Source organism: Curcuma longa, chromosome 13, assembly GCF_044706935.1.
Source record: "Curcuma longa cultivar G26 ecotype Majalengka, Jawa Barat chromosome 13, ITB_CL_G26_1.1, whole genome shotgun sequence".
Taxonomy (NCBI): Eukaryota; Viridiplantae; Streptophyta; class Magnoliopsida; order Zingiberales; family Zingiberaceae; genus Curcuma; species Curcuma longa.
This window is the reverse complement of record NC_133873.1, coordinates 5,483,978-5,507,285: the sequence shown is the minus strand read 5'-3', so window position 1 is coordinate 5,507,285 and position 23,308 is coordinate 5,483,978. Positions and strand designations below refer to the sequence as shown.

At 35.9% G+C, this 23,308-nt stretch overlaps 3 protein-coding genes across 3 annotated transcripts; 1 reads left to right on the top strand and 2 right to left on the bottom strand.

Moving 5' to 3' along the window:
- Nucleotides 1–1,281: 1,281 nt before the first annotated feature.
- LOC141844272 (uncharacterized) lies at nucleotides 1,282–12,173 on the bottom strand. The gene is made up of 9 exons (XM_074732310.1): nucleotides 11,779–12,173; nucleotides 3,419–3,539; nucleotides 3,280–3,347; nucleotides 3,001–3,060; nucleotides 2,778–2,936; nucleotides 2,543–2,689; nucleotides 1,782–1,996; nucleotides 1,613–1,721; nucleotides 1,282–1,528 (listed from the first exon to the last, which is right to left on the bottom strand). The coding sequence occupies exons 1-9, from the start codon at nucleotides 12,010–12,012 to the stop codon at nucleotides 1,448–1,450; spliced, it is 1,194 nt and encodes a 397-aa protein (XP_074588411.1). The 5' UTR covers nucleotides 12,013–12,173; the 3' UTR covers nucleotides 1,282–1,447.
- Nucleotides 12,174–12,962: 789 nt separating this feature from the next.
- On the top strand, nucleotides 12,963–17,276 carry LOC141844047 (uncharacterized). The gene is made up of 11 exons (XM_074732034.1): nucleotides 12,963–13,143; nucleotides 13,474–13,621; nucleotides 14,545–14,616; nucleotides 14,916–14,987; nucleotides 15,556–15,627; nucleotides 15,713–15,856; nucleotides 16,287–16,367; nucleotides 16,440–16,511; nucleotides 16,628–16,699; nucleotides 16,795–16,866; nucleotides 16,940–17,276. The coding sequence occupies exons 1-11, from the start codon at nucleotides 13,035–13,037 to the stop codon at nucleotides 17,028–17,030; spliced, it is 1,005 nt and encodes a 334-aa protein (XP_074588135.1). The 5' UTR covers nucleotides 12,963–13,034; the 3' UTR covers nucleotides 17,031–17,276.
- Nucleotides 17,277–17,609: 333 nt separating this feature from the next.
- On the bottom strand, nucleotides 17,610–19,628 carry LOC141844046 (putative protein phosphatase 2C 78). Its single transcript, XM_074732033.1, has 4 exons — nucleotides 19,029–19,628; nucleotides 18,566–18,933; nucleotides 18,233–18,469; nucleotides 17,610–18,142 (listed from the first exon to the last, which is right to left on the bottom strand). Exons 1-4 carry the CDS (start codon nucleotides 19,300–19,302, stop codon nucleotides 17,903–17,905), a joined length of 1,119 nt encoding a protein of 372 aa, XP_074588134.1. The 5' UTR covers nucleotides 19,303–19,628; the 3' UTR covers nucleotides 17,610–17,902.
- Between the last annotated feature and the right edge of the window lie 3,680 nt (nucleotides 19,629–23,308).

Here is a 23,308-nt window from a genome sequence, read left to right as displayed (position 1 = left end):
TGGACCATTTGGGGTAATACTAGTGCTCGGAACTACACTCAACATTAGCAATGACCACCAAAGTCCTTATGCAAAACCGACTAAATTAACTCGATACTTTCGAAAATCAACAAAGGTGTGTGTTGCTTTATCTCCACTTCTATGTCAACAAAATGAACTATAATTGTAACATTTACTAACGTTATCAAACAATAATAACACTCTTAAAAGTGTTACTAAAGCATGGCATAACGGTGTATCCCTATTTTAAATTAGCAACTTTTAGATAGCAATACTTAATCATTATTAATTGATAATGATTTATTGTTACAGCTCATATGAGTAAAATTTAACTTTTAATGATACCCAAATTTTCTAACAATGGTTTTTGTTACCCGATCAGCAATTAAAGATACATAGCAATACTCGATTGCCCCATTTAAACATTATATTATTTTATAAATATTTTTGTATTTTTTAAATGATTCTTAGTTCACCAAATGTATAATTGATCGTATCAATCAATTATCAAATATATACTACTGGCCATATTGATTTAGAATTTAGATTTTAGAAAGAAATTAAAAAATTTAAAAATAAATATTTAATATTTCTGATAAGTTTTTAATGTATCACAATAGTTGGAAGATATACAAATTGTAAGAAATATAATTATAATATTTTAATATAATAGTTTTCCTCACAGATCATTTCATACCAAATATATACAACTGGCTGGGATGGAGATGGAATAATAAAGTTAAATATGTCTGATAAGTTTTTAATGTGCGACATTGGACCTGAAAGAAATGTAATTATGTTGAGTAAACCTATTTTACTGACATAGTAGAAAGGACAACTGAGATAGGGATGAACATAAGCAATTATTTTTGTGAGATCAAGCAAGGAGGAGACTCTAAAAGGATAGCAAAAGAAATAGACACAAGCAACAATCTTATAAGATCTAAGTAAGAAAGATGTCAAAGGCAAGAACAAATGGCAAAAATAAGGATTCAGAATGAATACAAATCAATAGATTTTATGAAATCATAGAACAAAAATGAAATAACAACACAAAATTGGAAGGTAGTTTATTAAATTCTCATTTTTTTTTCCAATTAAAATCTATTTTCAATTCCTATTTCATTTCTGCACTGATAAGACACAAGGTTCATTTTGGCAAAAGGAATTAGAAGAACTCTAAAGTCCTCGTCAGACAAACAGAAGACTGACATCAACAACAACCATGAGAAAACAAGGGGAAGCCTATTACAAATTTATTGACATTAAAAACCAAAGATAAAAACCAAAAAGAAATAGAACGAAAGCATTAAAAGAAATCTGAAGCAAAACATTGATTATAATTTCTTCCAACTCTCTTACTGCATCATCATTCAAACTCAGAAATCCTGAATATCAAACCTATTATGAGAAGTTCTGAATATATCAGATATAGGATTCACCACCATTATGTATCCAAGGGATCTTTCTTCGAAATACCATTAAGAAAGGTACCAAGCATTCTCTGATCCACTATCATATTTGGCACCTGCCAAAAAACAAAAAATGCTCATGGTTAAGATTTTGAAAATGATCCATAAATGTTGATGAGCCACTAAACATTGTTGCAGACCTTGTCTCCAAAGAAAATCTTTGAATTATTTGCAATGGATTCGATAAACTTGAGCTGAAGATATTCTGGTGTCAGTTTCAATCTATTCGCTTCAGCTTCCTTCGTCACTCTGCAAAAAGTTATTAGTGTGATCGCTTGATCGGCACCTGCAACAAATAGTAGGGCCTACCTATAGAAGTTAGCATCTGTTTGGGACTTCTGACGAGCAAGGTACATCTCATTCTCAATTTCTTCCTGCCTCTTTGCACTGTTTTTTTCCATCAACTTCTGCTCCATCTGAATCCGGCTGACCTGAGCAATCTTCTCTGCTTCTGACAAGGCTATCTTTTTCTGTGTCTCAGCCTCCTTCTCTGCCACCTTCTGTTTCTCTATGGCTATGAATGCCTAAAAAACAAGTTGAAACTCTCAAAAAATTAGACAATGAAGCATGTATTTTAAAATGCCACAATAAATTTTGACACGAGACGTCCTTATTTAGTTATAGCATCTTAGAGTACAGATGTTGAGGCATAAATTTTGGTTTTTTACATGGTGAAATACCACAAGCCAAAATGATTCTTACTGCTCAGTGCTCACACTAACCAATATTGCAATTGCCCTAAAATATTTCAACTTTTACCAGCAGATGTATTGATATTTGACAAAGGCACTAGCCTTAGTTCAGTGTTTCGATCACTAGATGCAACCTTATAGCTAATAATGGTTTTACGAAGCATATGAACAACTTCTGCCTTGCAGGAGGATAACCAGGTTCAATAATCATTCTCTTCCAATTTATTTAATGTGCTACAACAAACATTATAATAAGAAAGGTTCTCAGAAGATTTGTGTAGTATTATTATCTAGGTGAACAGACATGCCAACTTTTTCTCAAAGTGCAGTTAAGGGAGCATCACATAAATATAATGACAAAAGAATAGATGATAAGACCTTTGTGCGTTCTTCCTCCATTAGTTCAAAATTCTTTTTGATGCTCAGCGGGATGTTTGGCTTTGTAACTCGAACACTAATAATCTCAATCCCTGGTGCATAACGTGTACAATCAGCTTGAATAGCATCTTTCACTTTCTCATCAATCTGTGGATATATTAGTTTGAAGCCAAGGAATTCAAATTACTCTGTTTGGCATCGCTTGTGAGTTGTAAAAGCAAAAGCTACTGCTTACCTGGTCAAACATGTCAATATAAACTTGTTGCAGAGCATGAGCACTGCAAAACTGATTAATTTCGTGATGGATCTTATCATATATCCATGTCTTGTCATAGTTAACACCATATTCAAGCAAAGTCTGGTGCACATATTCTTTACGGAGCCGATTGACAACCTGCTAGACATGCAAGGATATTGCAACATTTCTAACCAAAAAAGAGTCACTTATCTTTCTGTACCTCTATTTTATCGAAGCTGATCATGACACCACCCTTAGTACCACATGGAATATCCCTTACCTGCAGGAAAAAACCAATAAGCAAATAGCTTAGTAGAAGTGAAAATTGTGGTTTAAAGTGACCATAAAAAATGATGTGTGAACTTTTAAGAAAGAGCAAAGTGCAATTCAAAAATTAAATTAAACCCTTACCCTTGAATCAATCATATGTCGAAAAATGAGGGGAAAACGTGAACCTGACAAAGCTAACCTATTTGACATAATAATTTATTAGGTTTACCTGATCAGTCTGAAGGGTTACTTGTATGGGTTCATATTGGGTGACAACAGGCAACTTCCAATGAAAACCTACAGTAAGGAAGAATAATGTTAGCCATAATGAAAAACACAAGACATGAAGCAGTTCAGATTGGGAATACCTGGATTGGTAGTGGTTTCCAAAAGGGCGCCACCTCTCCAGTATACACCAACATGGCCTTCCGGGACTTGGTGCAAGATAGATAAACTAGACTCTGAATTTGCTGATGACAGCAACAATACCTGCAAAATGTTGATCCAGTAATAGTTGCAGAAAATAATTCCCTAGACATATCACAAAAGTGAACAGAAATAATAAAACATCAATCCTCTCACAGACATGAAAACAATACAAGGGTTAGTACCGCAAGTACTTGTGTGTGTATCTCATTTGTGTCAAGATATATAAACACAGCAGAAATAATAAAACAACAATAACAACAATGTAACACGCAATTTTATGTGGTTCCAAGAACTCCATTCTTTCCACAATTGAGTGTTCATCTTCATTCTTGTCCATCTCAATAGATGATTTCTTAAATTTAACCACCTCAACATCTTGGACTTGTAGTTCCTTGTGCTTAACCAATTTATCATCTTTGACTTTGAGTTTTTTTGTGATTGCAAGGGCTTCTCATGAAGCTACCACCTTGTTCTATAGATCTCTTGCGTCAGTGAACTCCCCAATTCTGCCTAATAGTTGCTCGGGCAATGCACCCTTGAAGATTTCCTTTATTTTTCTTTCTCCTTTGATCATTATTATGATGGCATCAGAGCAATCTTACCAACTATTATGATGGCATCAGAGCAATCTTCTCGGCTTAAATGTAGAGCCCCAAGCTCTAATACAAACCTGAAAGGATTTTGATGTTTGGCTAGAGGAGATCAATTAAGAATGAGCTCACATCGTTAATACTCGAACAAACACAAAAACAATACAAGGTTAGTAGCGCAAATGCCTGTGTACTTATTTTGTGTTAAGATATATATGCACAGTAGATATGATAAACACACAAAATTTTTTTTACATGGTTCAAAGACCTCACTCCTACTCAACAACCTATAATGCTTTAGGTGCATCAGGCTAGAAATCCACTACACCACACCTTTGCAAGAGACAATGGAACAACGCTTTACAATAACTAACCAATGGATTTTCTCTCATAGTTACTCTTCCTAAGGATGTAAATGAAAGGCTAAGAGTAAATTACTAAGAACTTGACTCGAAGCCTTCAACATTTGTTCAATCCCTTGGAGACTTTGAGTACTTGAGCACAAAATAGCCTTGAAATGCATTCATACAACCTTGGTGCCAAAAAGCTCTTCAAGAGCTTATATAAGAAAGATTACAATAGATGCATTCCAATCGCCTCCGGTCAATTGCATAAGTCCTCTACTTGATTGAAGTGCCAAATATAACAGTTGGAAATCAACAACTCTGAGGTTAGTCAATTAATCTAGCCTTCAGTTGACTAGACTATTACTCATACAAAAATAGTTTATTCACCTAGAACTTGCATTCAGTCGATTGACCAATCAACTAACATTCTTCAGTCAACTGTTAGTTGACTAGAATCTGGGTGGTCCCATATTCACTTGGCTTACAACCACCATAAGCCAATGTAAAGGCCAGGGACTAAGCTAATTGATAAATTACAACTTAGGTCATCAATCCCCTAGTCGAAGTCTCTAAAGCCTTGAGTAGCACCTGGACCTAGGCAAACATGCAGCATTATAAAGATTTTGCCCAAAAGGAAAAAAACCAAAGATTGCATTCAGTTTGTAATCTCTTATAGCTCACATTCATTCAGTTGCATGAAGCAAGCTCGAAGAGCTCAGTGGACCCAATTTTGGTTTATTTAGCTTAAACAATTAAATTTCTAAATCCCCCATCCACAATTCAAGTTTCTTTTTTAATTCTAACTACCTGTGCAGATTAACCAGTACCAATCAAACTAACATAGACCAACAAAGTTTATGTTAAACAAGACTGGTAGTTTCTCAAGAGATGGGGCCTTAGTATAAATATATAATAAGAAAATAATTAATTTTACTCCTTGAACATTGTAACTGCATTATCAATATCATGCATGTCTTTGTACGCTTATTAGATATTCCATTTTATCCAAAACCCAGAACAATGATTAGCTAGGAACTCTATCATTATTTCTTTCCTCAGTTAATGAAAACCATGGACAGTTTTTATTGCTTTCCCTATATTTCTTTGTCCTTTGCCCTATAAAATAAATAAGATCTTTTTTTTTCTTGCAAGCACAAACCATTTTGATCTCACTTATTAACCTCACAATAACTGTTTCCTAGAGTTCCATGGTGTGACAGGTAAACTTGACCCTACTACAATTAAAGGAATGTCAAAAGACTTCTTTACACTATAAATTGATACTTAATAAGAACTTCCAATCACCTAGCATCTTCTTCATTCTCATAGTTAATCATAATCTCCTGATATCCTTTATATAACCTTCGATGAAGTATACCATCTAGCTGACTTGCATATCAGGAAACTCTGCCTCTGCCACTTTCTTTTCTCAAATCAATGTTATTCAACCAAGGTATTTTTTTAGTACAAATACAGAAAGGATATTGAAATGATAAAGTTATGCAACGATATTGAAACCTCTTAAAACCCAATAATAAGAACTTCCAATCACCTAGCATCTTCTTCATTCTCATAGTTAATCTTAATCTCCTGATATCCTTTATATAACCTTCGATGAAGTATACCATCTAGCTGACTTGCATATCAAAAAACTCTGCCTCTGCCACTTTCTTTTCTCAAATCAATGTTATTCAACCAAGGTATTTTTTTAGCACAAATACATATAGGATATTGAAATGATAGAGTTATGCAGCGATATTGAAACCTCTTAAAAGCCAATAATAAGAACTTCCAATCACCTAGCCTCTTCTTCATTCTCATAGTTAATCTTAATCTCCTGATATCCTTTATATAACCTTCGATGAAGTATACCATCTAGCTGACCTGCATATCAGGAAACTTTGCCTTTGCCACTTTCTTTTCTCAAATCAATGTTATTCAACCAAGGTATTTTTTAGCACAAATACAGATAAGATATTGAAATGATAAAGTTATGCAGCGATATCGAAACCTCTTAAAACCCAATAATAAGAACTTCCAATCACCTAGCATCTTCTTCATTCTCACAGTTAATCTTAATCTCCTGATATCCTTTATATAACCTTCGATGAAGTATACCATCTAGTTGACTTGCATATCAGAAAACTCTGACTCTGCCATTTTCTTTTCTCAAATCAATGCTATTCAACCAAGATATTTTTTTAGCACAAATACAGATAGGATATTCAAATGATAGAGTTATGCAGCGATATCGAAACCTCTTAAAACTCAATAATAAGATCTTCCAATCGCCTAGCATCTTCTTCATTCTCATAGTTAATCTTAATCTCCTGATATCCTTTATATAACCTTCGATGAAGTATACCATCTAGCTGACTTGCATATCAGGAAACCCTGCCTCTGCCACTTTCTTTTCTCAAATCAATGTTATTCAACCAATGTATTTTTTTAGCACAAATACAGATGGGATATTGAAATGATAGAGTTATGCAGCGATATCGAAACCTCTTAAAACCCAATAATAAGAACTTCCAATCACCTAACATCTTCTTCATTCTCATAGTTAATCTTAATCTCCTGATATCCTTTATATAACCTTCGATGAAGTATATCATCTAGTTGACTTGCATATCAGGAAACTCTGCCTCTGCCACTTTCTTTTCTCAAATCAATGTTATTCAACCAAGGAATTTTTTTAGCACAAATACAGATAGGATATTGAAATGATAGAGTTATGCAGCGATATCGAAACCTCTTAAAACCCAATAATAAGAACTTCCAATCACCTAGCATCTTCTTCATTCTCATAGTTAATCTTAATCTCCTGATATCCTTTATATAACCTTCGATGAAGTATACCATCTAGCTGACTTGCATATTAGGAAACTCTGCCTCTGCCACTTTCTTTTCTCAAATCAATGCTATTCAACCAAGGTATTTTTTTAGCACAAATGCATATAGGATATTGAAATGATAGAGTTATGCAACGATATCGAAACCTCTTAAAACCCAATAATAAGAACTTCCAATCACCTAGTATCTTCTTCATTCTCATAGTTAATCTTAATCTCCTGATATCCTTTGTATGTTAAACAAGACTGGTAGTTTCTCAAGAGATGGGGCCTTAGTATAAATATATAATAAGAAAATAATTAATTTTACTCCTTGAACATTGTAACTGCATTATCAATATCATGCATGTCTTTGTACGCTTATTAGATATTCCATTTTATCCAAAACCCAGAACAATGATTAGCTAGGAACTCTATCATTATTTCTTTCCTCAGTTAATGAAAACCATGGACAGTTTATATTGCTTTCCCTATATTTCTTTATAAATAAGATCTTTTTTTTTCTTGCAAGCACAAACCATTTTGATCTCACTTATTAACCTCACAATAACTGTTTCCTAGAGTTCCATGGTGTGACAGGTAAACTTGACCCTACTACAATTAAAGGAATGTCAAAAGACTTCTTTACACTATAAATTGATACTTAATAAGAACTTCCAATCACCTAGCATCTTCTTCATTCTCATAGTTAATCATAATCTCCTGATATCCTTTATATAACCTTCGATGAAGTATATCATCTAGCTGACTTGCATATCAAGAAACTCTGTCTCTGCCACTTTCTTTTCTCAAATCAATGCTATTCAACCAAGATATTTTTTTAGCACAAATACAGATAGGATATTGAAATGATAACGTTATGCAGCGATATTGAAACCTCTTAAAACCCAATAATAAGAACTTCCAATCACCTAATATCTTCTTCATTCTCATAGTTAATCTTAATCTCCTGATATCCTTTATATAACCTTCGATGAAGTATACCATCTAGCTGACTTGTATATTAGGAAACTCTGCCTCTACCACTTTCTTCTCTCAAATCAATGCTATTCAACCAAGGTATTTTTTTAGCACAAATACATATAGGATATTGAAATGATAGAGTTATGCAGCGATGTTGAAACCTCTTAAAACCGAATAATAAGAACTTCCAATCACCTAGCATCTTCTTCATTCTCATAGTTAATCTTAATTTATTGATATCCTTTATATAACCTTCGATGAAGTATACCATTTAGCTGACTTGCATATCAGGAAACTCTGCCTCTGCCACTTTCTTTTCTCAAATCAATGCTATTCAACCAAGGTATTTTTTAGCATAAATACAGATAGGATATTGAAATGATAGAGTTATGCAACGATATCGAAATCTCTTAAAACCAAATAATAAGAACTTCCAATCGCCTAGCATCCTCTTCATTCTCATAGTTAATCTTAATCTCCAGATATCCTTTATATAACCTTTAATGAAGTATACCAGCTGACTTGCATATCAGGAAACTTTGCCTTTGCCACTTTCTTTTCTCAAATCAATGTTATTCAACCAAAGTATTTTTTTAGCACAAATACAAATAGGATATTGAAATGATAGAGTTATGCAGCGATATCGAAACCTCTTAAAACCCAATAATAAGAACTTCCAATCGTCTAGCATCTTCTTCATTCTCACAGTTAATCTTAATCTCCTGATATCCTTTATATAACCTTCGATGAAGTATACCATCTAGCTGACTTGCATATCAGGAAACTCTGCCTCTACCATTTTCTTTTCTCAAATCAATGCTATTCAACCAAGGTATTTTTTTAGCACAAATACAGATAGGATATTCAAATGATAGAGTTATGCAGCGATATCGAAACCTCTTAAAATCCAATAATAAGAACTTCCAATCGCTTAGCATCTTCTTCATTCTCATAGTTAATCTTAATCTCCTGATATCCTTTATATAATCTTCGATGAAGTATACCATCTAGCTGACTTGCATATCAAGAAACTCTTCCTCTGCCACTTTCTTTTCTCAAATCAATGTTATTCAATTAAAGTATTTTTTTAGCACAAATACAGATAGGATATTGAAATGATAGAGTTATGCAGCGATATTGAAACCTCTTAAAACCCAATAATAAGAACTTCCAATCACCTAGCATCTTCTTCATTCTCATAGTTAATCTTAATCTCCTGATATCCTTTATATAACCTTCGATGAAGTATACCATCTAGCTGACTTGCATATCAAGAAACTCTGCCTCTGCCACTTTCTTTTCTCAAATCAATGTTATTCAACCAGGGTATTTTTTTAGCACAAATACAAATAGGATATTGAAATGATAGAGTTATGCAGCGATATCGAAACCTCTTAAAACCCAATAATAAAAACTTCCAATCACCTAGCATCTTCTTCATTCTCATAGTTAATCTTAATCTCCTGATATCCTTTATATAACCTTCGATGAAGTATACCATCTAGCTGACTTGCATATTAGGAAACTCTGCCTCTGCGACTTTCTTTTCTCAAATCAATGCTATTCAACCAAGGTATTTTTTTAGCACAAATACATATAGGATATTGAAATGATAGAGTTATGCAGCGATATCGAAACCTCTTAAAACCCAATAATAAGAACTTCCAATCACCTAGCATCTTCTTCATTCTCATAGTTAATCTTAATCTCCTGATGTCCTTTATATAACCTTCGATGAAGTATACCATCTAGCTGACTTGCATATCAAGAAACTCTGCCTCTGTCACTTTCTTTTCTCAAATCAATGTTATTCAACCAAGGTATTTTTTTAGCACAAATACAAATAGGATATTGAAATGATAGAGTTATGCAGTGATATCGAAACCTCTTAAAACCCAATAATAAAAACTTCCAATCACCTAGCATCTTCTTCATTCTCATAGTTAATCTTAATCTCCTGATATCCTTTATATAACCTTCGATGAAGTATACCATCTAGCTGACTTGCATATTAGGAAACTCTGCCTCTGCCACTTTCTTTTCTCAAATCAATGCTATTCAACCAAGGTATTTTTTTTAGCACAAATACATATAGGATATTGAAATGATAGGGTTATGCAGCGATATTGAAACCTCTTAAAACCCAATAATAAGAACTTCCAATCACCTAGCATCTTCTCCATTGTCATAGTTAATCTTAATCTCCTGATATCCTTTATATAACCTTCGATGAAGTATACCATCTAGCTGACTTGCATATCTGGAAACTTTGCCTCTGCCACTTTCTTTTGTCAAATCAATGTTATTCAACCAAAGTATTTTTTAGCACAAATACAGATAGGATTTTGAAATGATGGAGTTATGCAGCGATATCGAAACCTCTTAAAACCCAATAATAAGAACTTCCAATCACCTAGCATCTTCTTCATTCTCATAGTTAATCTTAATCTCCTGATATCCTTTATATAATCTTCGATGAAGTATACCATCTAGCTGACTTGTATATCAGGAAACTCTGCCTCTACCATTTTCTTTTCTCAAATCAATGTTATTCAACCAAGTTATTTTTTTAGCACAAATACAGATAGGATATTGAAATGATAGAGTTATGCGGCGATATTGAAACATCTTAAAACCCAATAATAAGAACTTCCAATCGCTTAGCATCTTCTCATTCTCATAGTTAATCTTAATCTCCTGATATCCTTTATATAACCTTCGATGAAGTATACCATCTAGCTGACTTGCATATCAAGAAACTCTGCCTTAGCCATTTTCTTTTCTCAAATCAATGTTATTCAACCAAGGTATTTTTTAGCACAAATACAGATAGGATATTGAAATGAAAGAGTTATGCAGCGATATCAAAACCTCTTAAAACCCAATAATAAGAACTTCCAATCACCTAGCATCTTCTTCATTCTCATAGTTAATCTTAATCTCCTAATATCCTTTATATAACCTTCGATGAAGTATACCATCTAGCTGACTTGCATATCAAGAAACTCTGCCTCTTCCACTTTCTTTTCTCAAATCAATGTTATTCAACCAAGGTATTTTTTTAGCACAAATACAGATAGGATATTGAAATGATAGAGTTATGTAGCGATATTGAAACCTCTTAAAACCCAATAATAAGAACTTCCAATCACCTAGCATCTTCTTCATTCTCATAGTTAATATTAATCTCCTGATATCCCTTATATATCCTTTGATGAAGTATACCATCTAGCTGACTTGCATATCAGGAAATTCTGCCTCTGACGCTTTCTTTTCTCAAATCAATGCTATTCAACCAAGGTATTTTTTTAGCACAAATACAGATAGGATATTGAAATGATAGAGTTATGCAGCGGCATTGAAACCTCTTAAAACCCAATGAGAAGGCTAGAGAAATGCCAAGCAGAAACAACAAAAAAAATTAAACTGGAAAATGTAATTTCATTGTCCCACCAATGCCCTCTTCAGCTAATCGCTAGTCGCGCGGCTCATAAGAACCATGGGATGACTATTGAAACGCCGACGATGCTAAACTATGAGAGATTACCGCTACGGAGCCGAGAAAAAGGAGAAACGGAACTCCGAGAGATAAGCCGTCGCCGGAGGACGGGCGAGCTGGAGGGTTCCTCGTTGGCGGCTGCCGAGGTCCTCGCGCTGCGTCCGGATGCGGATGCGAGCTCCTCGATTGCGGCTGCCGCGCGACCGACGTGGCGTCCGAATCCAGAAGCGAGCTCCGCGGTTGTGGCCTTTGCGAATCCGGCGACGCATCCGATGAATCCATGAAGATCACAACCCTAAACCTTAATCCTCCTACAGCGGCGCCGACGACCGGGAAACCGTTAAGGGGAGACGGCGATCGAGTGGTTATGGTCGCGTCGAGGTCAGGAAAGGGATAAAGGCCTTCGGCATGACCCTGTTTACCCGGAGGAGTACACTGTGGATGGATGGATAGATGGAGCGGACCCAGATCAGGAGGCCGTACGTGTTTACCAGGGAGGTGAATGGATCAGTCCATTAAATTGTTTCCGCATTAAAAATATAAGATAAATCTAATATTCTCTAACATCCTTATTTTATTCAAAATGCCAAGCTCCAATTAGAAAATAATAGAAATTACTTTCTTTCATGGGCAAAAAATGGAGGTCAATTTGGAGTCACAGGATTGTGGTTCGAGTAAAGTTTTTTTTTTTTATCCCTATGGCAATGGTTCCGTGATAGGATATTCAGGTTGTTACTTAGATACTTACGATTCGATCCTTAGCTACGTGCAATGGCGTATTTGTAAGAATTTTCTTTCAAATGGGGAGTGCAATCAAAGAATGTTTGGCGTCTGAGCTTGGCCGTTGCGTGCACTTCCCCGATTTATTTCTAAATGGGGAGCGTAATCAAAGGATGCTGGGCGTCTGGGCTGACCGTTGTGTGTACTTTCTGATTTACCTCTGATGGTCGATGGGAAACTTCTGTGGGGTCCATGTGAGACTGTTAATGTGATGGATTCTATCTTTTACAGAAGAAGAGTAAAATTTTTAATTTTTTGAGACTTGGAGGGTATTTTGAAAACTACACTTTGAAAAGGAGGGTTGTCTGAGAATTTTAAAAGTTGAGGGTGCTTTTAAAATATATTTCTCAAATTAATTTGCCGTGAAAAATGCGACTTGATCCGACGATCCTAAATCGTAGTAGGAAATGTGATTCGGCCGAACTTCTGTTGCGTAATGCGTGGGGGGAAGATCCACTACCGGAGTGGCCAAGTAGAGCTCTGCCCTCGCAGAGCTGATCCACGATCTGGCTTGATCTTCTTCCATGGCAAGTTCGTCGTCCTCCTCCTCCTCCTCCTTGAGCTTTTCGCGGATCGCTTTCTTCCTACTCTTCCTCCTGCCGCAATGCCGCTGTAGAACGCTGAAGAGAGATGGTATTCCCATTTAGCGTAGTCCTTTTTATTACCCCTGAATCTTCTAATTGATTCGATTTCGAAACCCATGGTTTGATGGTTTTGTGATTTGAATTTTATCGTAGTCGGCTTCTGGGGTTTCAAATTTTCTTGTTGATGGCGATTTTCCTGAACCATCGGTTCTGTTATGCAATTGTGATTGATATGGGTACCATGTCTGGTCAAGCATCGATAAGCGTATCTGAAGTAGACATCTAAGATGAATCTGAGATGGGTTGCTTAGAACATCCTAGAGCACTAAAGATTTTAACGGTGCTTTTATTTATACCCCTAAAATGAATTTATCTGCAGTGAAAGCATTGAATGAGATCAAGGCGTCACTTGGATGGAGAGTAGTCTATGCATGGGTGGGAGATGATCCTTGTGGAGATGGTGCTCTTCCCCCATGGTCTGGAGTTACATGCTCTCAACAAGGAGGTTACAGGGTCGTGACTGAATTGTGAGTATTCTTACATTCAGAACTAACTCGCTTCTCACTTTGTGTTTTTGAGTCATGTTCTTGAGAAAATAGGAGGGAAAAAAAAAGAACTTCTGCAGAAAAGAAAAAAAAAACTTTCAAATATCTGTCGCTTGTACAAGAGCTCTCTAATTCATGTATTAATAAAATTCCTTCTTCAGTTTCTATGAAGAGAATACTTCTAGTCGGACAGATTTAACTGTATTCTTGTTCCATACATCATCAGTGTCATTATCCTAGTGTTTCTAATAAATGATGAGAACATGTTAGCAAAAAAAGGCTGGCATAATTAATAAAAAACATTTTGTTATGATCAGAGTTTTGTGTGTATGCTGCCACAACCAAGACACGCTTCCATGATTTTAACTGCATTCTGGGGATCTAAGCTTATCATGGGCATTTAAGGGCATGCCCTTAGTGTTTGTTTGCATACCTACATGTGCTATTGTTATTGGCTGATAGTTGCAAAAACTGGTTGTATTAGTGTCTTTCCTGTATTCAATCTGTGCCTGCTACTGCATCATTTTCTTTTAATATCAATGTCACTCTTCAAACATAAGGTGCATAAAGGAGATGTGTGAATCTGTGCCTTTTTCAAGATTATAGTGTGGTGCAATAACTTGAGCCATGCTCTTGCATAAAAAAACTTCCATATTGATACTTGTGTTTATCTGACTTAGTAATAGAAACACATGTATTTCAAATCACTTGATTGAGTAGCCTTGCATGTCCTAGAGTGGTTAAAGCTATCTAAAGAGAATTTTTGAGGGTGTAGAGAAGCTATTATTCAAACTTCAAATAATAGAATCTACTTTTGGTATTTTGTATATGTATGTGAATGGGCCTTTTTCTCCTAGTTCTATTTGTACACTAAACCATGCACCTTGTACTTTCTTCACTTGCAGGGAAGTTTATGCTGTCTCAATAGTTGGTCCTTTTCCCTTGGCAGTTACAAATCTTTTGGATTTGACAAAACTGTAAGATCTCATCCCCAATCAGTTGCAAATTTCCAGTTAACTGACTATTAGCAACAACAAATGATTGTCATTGTAGTTAATAGTGGTATCTTCTATTTTCTAAGTCAGTAAAATAAGGTTTGGATCATGATATGTACCACAGTTCATATTGCTCTATCATTTGTATGCGATGTCACTGGCATATTGTTAGTTTTCTCCATTTTCTTGCTCATCTAAACACTGCAGCATCCTGCTTTCTAGCTTGTGATTCCATGTCATGGTGTATCTACCTGAATTGTTTGGTATTAATTGAATTTCAGGGACCTTCATAACAACAAATTGACTGGGCCCATCCCTACTCAGATTGGCCGATTGAAACGTCTAAAAATACTGTAAGTTCCAAGTTTCGAATCAGTACACTCTTAGATTGATTGTTTGGGATAAACATGGCCACTAATGTTTCTACACTGTTGTTCTTTGACAATGTAGTGCTGTATTGGCATTTTCTTTTGAAACTTTGATATATAGTTTGCTGGTTCTTGTCTATAGTTTGATTATAATGTTTAGCAACAAGACCACTGATCAGTCTTATTCAGCCAATGATTTGCCACCCTCCTTGTAGATATAGTGCTACAATTCATTTATCTGGATGTCCTATCACATTCTATAGCTGCACAATGAACTTGGTGATTCATATCAAGTGTTCTGTGGGAAATATAGTGCAGTGGAATAAGGTTCAGAATTTTGCTGGTCAAAGTCAAACTAATACAATGATTTTTATTTCTTTAATTTAACAATCAGATTTGAAGATATCTTACTCCCCTAAATTGTTTTCTTCTCTCTAACCACCCAAAAGATGATACCCTATTCTTCTTTACAGTATTTCTTCTGAAGAAAGCATATATAATTATACAAGCTGATCAATTGAATTTTATTGCTTTCTTTTGGAGACACGATTAGGAACTTGAGATGGAATAAGCTGCAAGATGTCATTCCCTCTGAAATTGGTGAATTGAAGAGACTGACGCACTTGTGAGTACAGATAGATTCTTGTACTCTGAATTGATTTGTCTTTCAATTTGTTCATTCTCATCTTTGCTAATTTTGATATCTGCAGGTATCTGAGTTTCAACAATTTTAAAGGGGGAATTCCTGTGGAGCTTGCAAATCTACCAGAACTTCGGTATCTCTATCTCCATGACAACCGACTCTCAGGAAAAGTTCCTCCGGAGCTGGGAAATCTCAAGAACTTACGCCACCTGTATGATCTCTTTCTTTGTGTGTGTATGCTCATGCCTGTGCTTTTTTCTAAGCCACTCGCATGTGCATGTGATTGATTCTATGTCATCAGTATTATCTGTGTGTGTGTGGGTGTGTGTGCATGTGCGTGTGCGTTCATGCTAGTGCTAGGTTTTACATCCCCTGCATGATTTGTGTGTGTCGCATGCATCTATGCTTGTTTTTAGAAATAGTCAACCCAATCATTTATGTTCATATGTCCTGCATATACATGCTGTTGCACATGCATGTCTGCTCTCTCTATTTACCTGCTTCTGAGCCTTTAACCAATCAATCTCTGATCTAGATTTGTTGGGCATCTAGCTTATTCCATTCTTCCATTACTCTCCTGATAATTTACCAGTAAAGATTCAATAAATTTGCACATTTTTTGACAATGTATGCATTCTCAGGGATGTTAGTAACAACCACCTGGCTGGAACTATAAGAGATATAATCCATAATGGTGAGGGTTTCCCCTCTCTCCGCAACTTGTAAGTTTAGCATCTTGGCCTCTTTTCCCCCATTTTGCGACTCTACACACTACCTGATTTTTATTGTCGTAGGTACCTCAATAATAACCAATTCACTGGAGAGTTACCTGATCAAATTTCAAATTTGACCAACCTGGAAATATTGTAAGCTTTGCCTCTCTGGATGTAATTTCAAACATTGAACTTTATCAATATTCAACTTTGCTAGCTTCAGGCTGCTTTTATTATTCTCCCTATCTTCATATTCTATCTCCTTGTAGATACATATCATACAACAACATGAGTGGGCAGGTGACTACCAAAATTGTCGAAATTCCTAGATTAACCTACTTGTAAGTTAACCATTTAAATTTCTCATATCATGCCTTGTAAAGCTAAACTCGTGCTCGCCTGATCTACGATTGATGGTGCATATGTTGGTGATCAGGTACCTGGATCATAATGCATTTACGGGTAAGCTACCAGATGGATTATACAAGCATCCGTTCTTGAAAGAACTGTAAGTTTCTGATTATTATTTTTTCTCTCAGTTTTTAAGAGGGTGATATTTCTTAAAAGCAAATTGGATGTAGGTACATTGAGGATAATCAATTCAAGCCTGGTACAAAGCAAAAGGGAACACACAAGACAATCGAACTGTCAGACACAGAATTTCTGTTTTAGCCAGGTTATGTCTGATCAATCATCAACTAACAAGTGTTAACAAAGTATGAGTCTTATAAGAGGATCAACATGTTTCGATGTTTATGAATTAGACTCTTAAAAAGATTTTAATATTATTGCTAACCTTATAAAGGTGAGTTAATAATGGACATAAGATTTAACACTCTTGGGCTGATGAGGAAGTATATTATAGTGAAAATGATCATGTAACAATTTAAGCCATAACTTTATAAAATCATTTTTGAGTCCCCCTCTATGAAATGAAATTCTTCATTCCGTCTTGCTCTTATGTCAAAACTAAATGTATTGTATTTTTATCGAAATTGCTACATAGTTATTGTTGAGTTAAATTTGAATTCATAAATGCACTCTAACAGGTATTTTCTAAGGGGACAAATGACCAAAAAACAATAATGTTTTCAATAAAACTTCTTATTACATACATATAGTAGTTTTGACATGACTTAAAATTATCATATTTTTAATTCATATTTACTTATTTTTAAAATAGGAAATTACTTCATGCTATAATTTTTTTAAAAAAAAATTGCAACCATGTAAAATTTGGAGGACCAACAATAGCTAAAATCCAAAATTTCTGATGGAATTGTTGCATTCGAATCAAAGAATTCTTAAAACAAATAAAAAGAAACAAAAGAACAACAACAACAGTTTTGCATATCTCAACTTAAATCTACCCAAACCATAAATCACAAACAGCCACCCTTCCACATTCAACCCCTTCGTCATATTGTTCGGTTCAGAAATCTGGTAATCATCTGAGTACTAAACAGCGATAAGAAAGAAACAAACAGATAAAACTATGAACAGCAACAGCATACGTTCCTTATTTTTGCTTAAAACTTTTGAAACTAGACGTCCTTGAGAGAGCAAATATCCACAGGCGCATTGGTGCAGTCGAAGACACTTCCCATGACGCTGGAAGCCTCCCCCTCCCCCTTGAATCCGTCCAGATAGATAACGATCACAGTTATGTCGTCGTGGAAGCGACGCCTCGTGCCCTTCTCTAGATGCTTTAAGTCATCGTACTTCATTTCCTTCTTCTTGGCAGCTTCGGTGAGCGCAGCTTTGACCAGTTGCTTTGCGATTCCCTGCAGATTAGATACAAGCCATCTCTTTAGATTGAGGACGAGTAGATTTGAGAGAGAAGAAGAAGATGATGATGAAGATGAAGAGCTTACTGATCTGGGGTTCTTCAAGACGATATCGACCGCAGTCTGATCGGTTAGTTGTTCCCAAAGGCCATCCGAGGCAAATATCAGAAAGAGGTCTTGTTGTCCGAGCTGGCGCATCTTGATCGAAGGCTCGGAGCTCATCACAGGCCGCTTGAGAGGAATGGGGGAAGCATACTGCTGGAACAAGGGGTCCTTGGAGAAGTCGGGTTTCTTCAAGTAGGCGTCGCCGATCGACCTTGACACCTGACCAGCAAATTTACACACTGATCGCTATAAACATGCACGACGATACATGAAAAAGTGAATACAAAAAACCAAAAAATGGGAGAAAAATGGTACCTGAATTATCCCTTTGATCCGCCAGACGCCTCGATTGCACAACAGTATGCGGGAGTCGTCGGGGTGGAGCTGAGCAAGCTCCTTCCTCACGTCCTCCTCCGCAACGTTGTGGTCCCTCGACAGCCTCTCCGCCACCACAGACCTCCCGTCGGCCCCCCGCTTGCCGAGCACTGCCCGAGAGTCCCCCAGGTTCGCCACGTAGAGCACGTCGCTCGTGATGGCCCCGACGAGGCAGCACGAGCCCACGGACGCGATCTTCGGCCGAGACAACCACGAGCTCTTCACCAGCTGCAGGAACTCTTCTTCGGTGGCACTGAACGCCTTCTGAATCACCTCGACGGAGAGGCCTCCTTCCTCAGACGCAAACTCTGCCAGGTTTCGACGAGTGAGACATTTCGTCGAGCACGTCGAAATCCACAAACATCGATTACAGAAATAACAAAAAAAAAGAAAGAAATCCTACTGTGGAGGTGGGAGAAGAGGCGGCGGTTGACGAAGCGGGACGCCTCGGGACCGCCATGGCCGTCGAAGACGCCAAAGTACGTGGCGGAGGGAGAGGCGAGCACCTGCCCCTGGTCCTCGAGCGAGTCGTTGGCCTGGACGACGGCGATGGAGAAATCGCCGGAGGCGTGGGGCTTCAGGTCCGTGTGCCAGAGGAGGCCGTCGCCGCCTTGGCGGCCGCCGCCGCGCCACCCGAAGCAGCACCGAAAAGGGTGCCAGAAGCCGCGCGGTCGCATCTGCCTCTACTGATGATCTCGATCGTCGCCGACGTGAGAAATTAAAGGGGAAAGGAGGCCGGCGCGGGGAAGACAGACAGAGACGGAGGAGGAGGAGGAGGGGGAGGGGGAGGTTTATACAGTTTGGGTGAAGTGGGACGGCGAGAGCGAATACAAAATAGGGAGAAACAGAATGCGCGTTATCTGCCTTTACCGCCTTTCCCGCTCCCCATCACCATCGTCGTGCTCCTTCCATCTGGTTTCTTCTCCAGTATTTGTCCAATTCCTTCGCCACTGACAAAACGGAGACTGACTGAAATCCATCGCCTAAGCAAGCAAAGTCAAGTCAAGCTGCTTTTGGAAGGTAGCCATTAGCCATCATTGCAGGCAGCTAACTTGGATTCTCAGTCTACTTGTAGAAATTATATTTTAAATTTATTCGACAAATTAAAAAATCTCTACTTTTAAAATTAATGGAACCAACTCGAATATCTTTAAAATAAAATAAAATAAAATTAGCAATTAAATTTTAAATATCAATATTTTATGTTTTAAATATGTGTAAATTATATTTTAAATTTACCAGTCTAGATATTTTGATTATCATACCCTCGTAAAGAATGAATTATATGAAAATCTAATAATTTTTTAATATTTATTTATCATAAATTAAGGAAAAAGAGAAATTTAAAATCGATTCACTAATTAATTTTGACCTATTTATCCTCAATTCTTTGAGTTAGTTAAATTCTTTGACGAGCCAATGACCGCAATTGCACGAACAACAAGCTCGTGAGTTCGCGAACTCATAGTTGTGACTTGGACACGAGCTCATGGCCATGACCTAGTCGCGTAGGTATTTTTAAAATATTAACGACAAAAATTTAGTTCACCTCAAGGATTATAAAATCAAGTAGTGAAAGGGGGTCAATTGACTAGTAGGGGCTTTGGGAGGTCCATCTAACTTGCCATTTAAATTCCACAAACTTGAATTCTAGTCCAACATTTGAATTGACAATTAATTTTTTTTTGAAAAACCATGCTACTAGGCCCCTAATTATTATTTTCAAAAAAAATATTAAAATAATATCTTATTATATTTTCCATCCCAAACCATCTTTATTAGCATTATAGTAGCTGTTTTGTTCAATATAATATGTAATAATTTTGTTCAAAATTATCTAATATATATGCCCTTAGAATTTATTGTGAGTTTTATTCAAGATTATTACAAGTAATTTGATTAAAATCTTTTATAGAAGTTTTATATTTTAGTAATTTTAATCAAAATTATTATAGGTATAGTCAGTTTGTTCAAAAATATTATAATAGTATTAAAGTAAATTTGCTAAAGTTGGAGTAATTTTAACCAAGTTTTAAAAATAATATTTTAATATAAAATAAATAAAAAATAAGGTAGGGAAATTATTTTGATGATCCTTAATTTTTTTTAAAAATTTTATTACCGCTTTGAAAAAAAAAGGAAGATTGAGACATAGTGGGTCCCAATTTCCTAAGGAAGTTGGACGTCTTTATCAAGCGATAAATTTATTTGACGCGTTCAAGGCCCTTGAATTGACTGCCATTGCGTGTTGGAATTCTAAAATAATAATAATAATAATAATAAAATAAATAATAAAATTGTTGGATACGGCCGAGTTTGGATTTCTATTTGCACTTTTATGAAGCTTGCCAATCGAAGACAGTCAAGAAGGTTGGTTTGCTTGTAAAAGAAAATTAATTATTTGGTTTTGTTCTTTTTAAACAAACTTTTATAAATTATTATTATTATTATTATCTCTATAAAAGATTACTTATGTTTTATTATCATAATAATGATATAAATTCTTGTGTAATCTTTAGCATGAATTCACATTGATGGGAGTATATATGTTGACGTGTCTTTCATCCTCATTTACATGGTTAGTATCCTCCTCATCATATCGATATATCACTCTATATTAAACACGGTTGTCATCTCTATCTCATCTCATCTCATCTCGCCCTTCTTTAATCTCGTTGTTGACCTAACACCACTCTCCCTTCCCTTGCCATTAGTCTTGTGGCTTTAGTGTGGTACCGTTCGTTGCTCGAAACATTTTGCTCTATAAACATTAATTGCTTTTCTTAGAAGTATATTGAAGATGTCGATATAAATGATGTTAAAAGAATGAAATTATGCGAATATGACTTATGCACGTTAAATGTTAAATCAGTTGAGGCAAAATTTATCCACATAATGCAACTTGTGTTTTGTCACTCCGTTTAATTTTTCCTACCTTCTTCAAACCTAAAATGAGCACATTAATGGTCGTTGATTGAGACATACAACCATTAATCAAATAACAATTGTTGTCATTTCAAGTCAGCCAATAGAGAAAGTTAATGATCGAATAATAGTCATCAACCATAATTAATGACTACACTAGAATTTCAAACCTGTATAAATAAGGCTCTTTCACAGCTAACAAATCATCCATCAAATTTTTACATTGTCTGTGTGATTCACCACTATTTTTTGCTCTTTCTTTACTTTCTTGGTGATAGTATTCGGATATATGTTCAATTAATTATCATAAATAATCGGTGTTTGATTACTAATTAACGTAAAAGAGTTATTATATCTTGAGAACAGACAAATGGCTAGATGGAGAAGGTTACTTCATGCAAACACTACTTTCAAAACTCCAAGTACATAAAAAACATTGAAGTGATATAACTCCAAGCTAAGTGCATAAAACTTTGAAGTGATTTTAAACTAAGTCTTAAAACACCATAATTTGATCTCCTTGATTGAATAGTACCCTAAATATATATCTGATATATATATCGAACCCAATTACAATATACTTAATTAGCTTAGGGATAAGAACAAATTAGAATAATATTAATTCCATAACCCTCACAAATAAGAACAGAATGATCAGATATATATCATTGTCTTCTTTGGAGAAGATGACACGCAAAGGGAGATAGCTCCATCCATGTTCTTTGTTGTTGGATGTTGTTAATTAGCTCGTATTTTATTTTATCTGTTTTGTTTTCTTTGGAAATGTTTTTCCTTTTACGTTATTTATGATCTCAGACAAATCTTTGACGTGATTTCTTAGTATGTGATGGATTTAACAACACAAGCAACACTTTTGTGATTTTTTTCGTCATTTTACCATATTCCTATTTTATCCTTTCTTTTTGCATTCTCTTCAACAAAAGTGGAATCCATCACTCCAGGGATCCCCACACGATCGGCTCCACGACTATCTGTGAGGAAATAAATCAAGAAGCTACAACTAGCTACTACGGAGAGGGCATTGCCTCAACTTCATCAAGATTCGACCCTTGTCCCACTTCAACAATCCTTTTTGCATTCTCACCCGAACCAAAAAAATATCCGAACCACTTTTGCGTAAAATCCCTAGTTCCCAATGGCACCAGACACCATTTCCCGCTTAAACTTATTCATAAAAAACCTTTCCTACACCCTATTCTCCAGGTCATTCTCCTTCATCTTCGTCATGGACGAGTTTCCTTCATCGCTATCCGACCAAAAATTGTGCATTGTTAATTGGCTAAAGCTCCTGCATTATCATCTTCTTCTATTATTTTCCCTAGACGCTCCCCGACAACCTTGAGGTCCAATGTTGTCTCGACGCAATTTCAAAGCTCAAAGCTTTTATTGGTGAAAAATTGTAACGCCTATTCCCTCCAACCCAAGCCCCGACATCGTCGGTCAGACAAACCTACTGTATTGATGTCGCACCATCTACGTTGTGAGAATCAAAACTCTAGTCTCCCTCTAGCCAAACTTTATTCTAGTTTGTGACATTTCTTTCAGCTACAAAATCACTTCCTCACACAATATCGAAACTTCAAAGTTCTAACTTACAATCATCTCTAAAGATAATTTTTTTAGATCAGATATTATTTATTCTTCATCATCATGTTCATATAGATCATAGTGTTGGGATAACAATCAAAGTCCCACATTGGAAATATATGGAAAAAATCCTGAGGTTATAAGATGGAA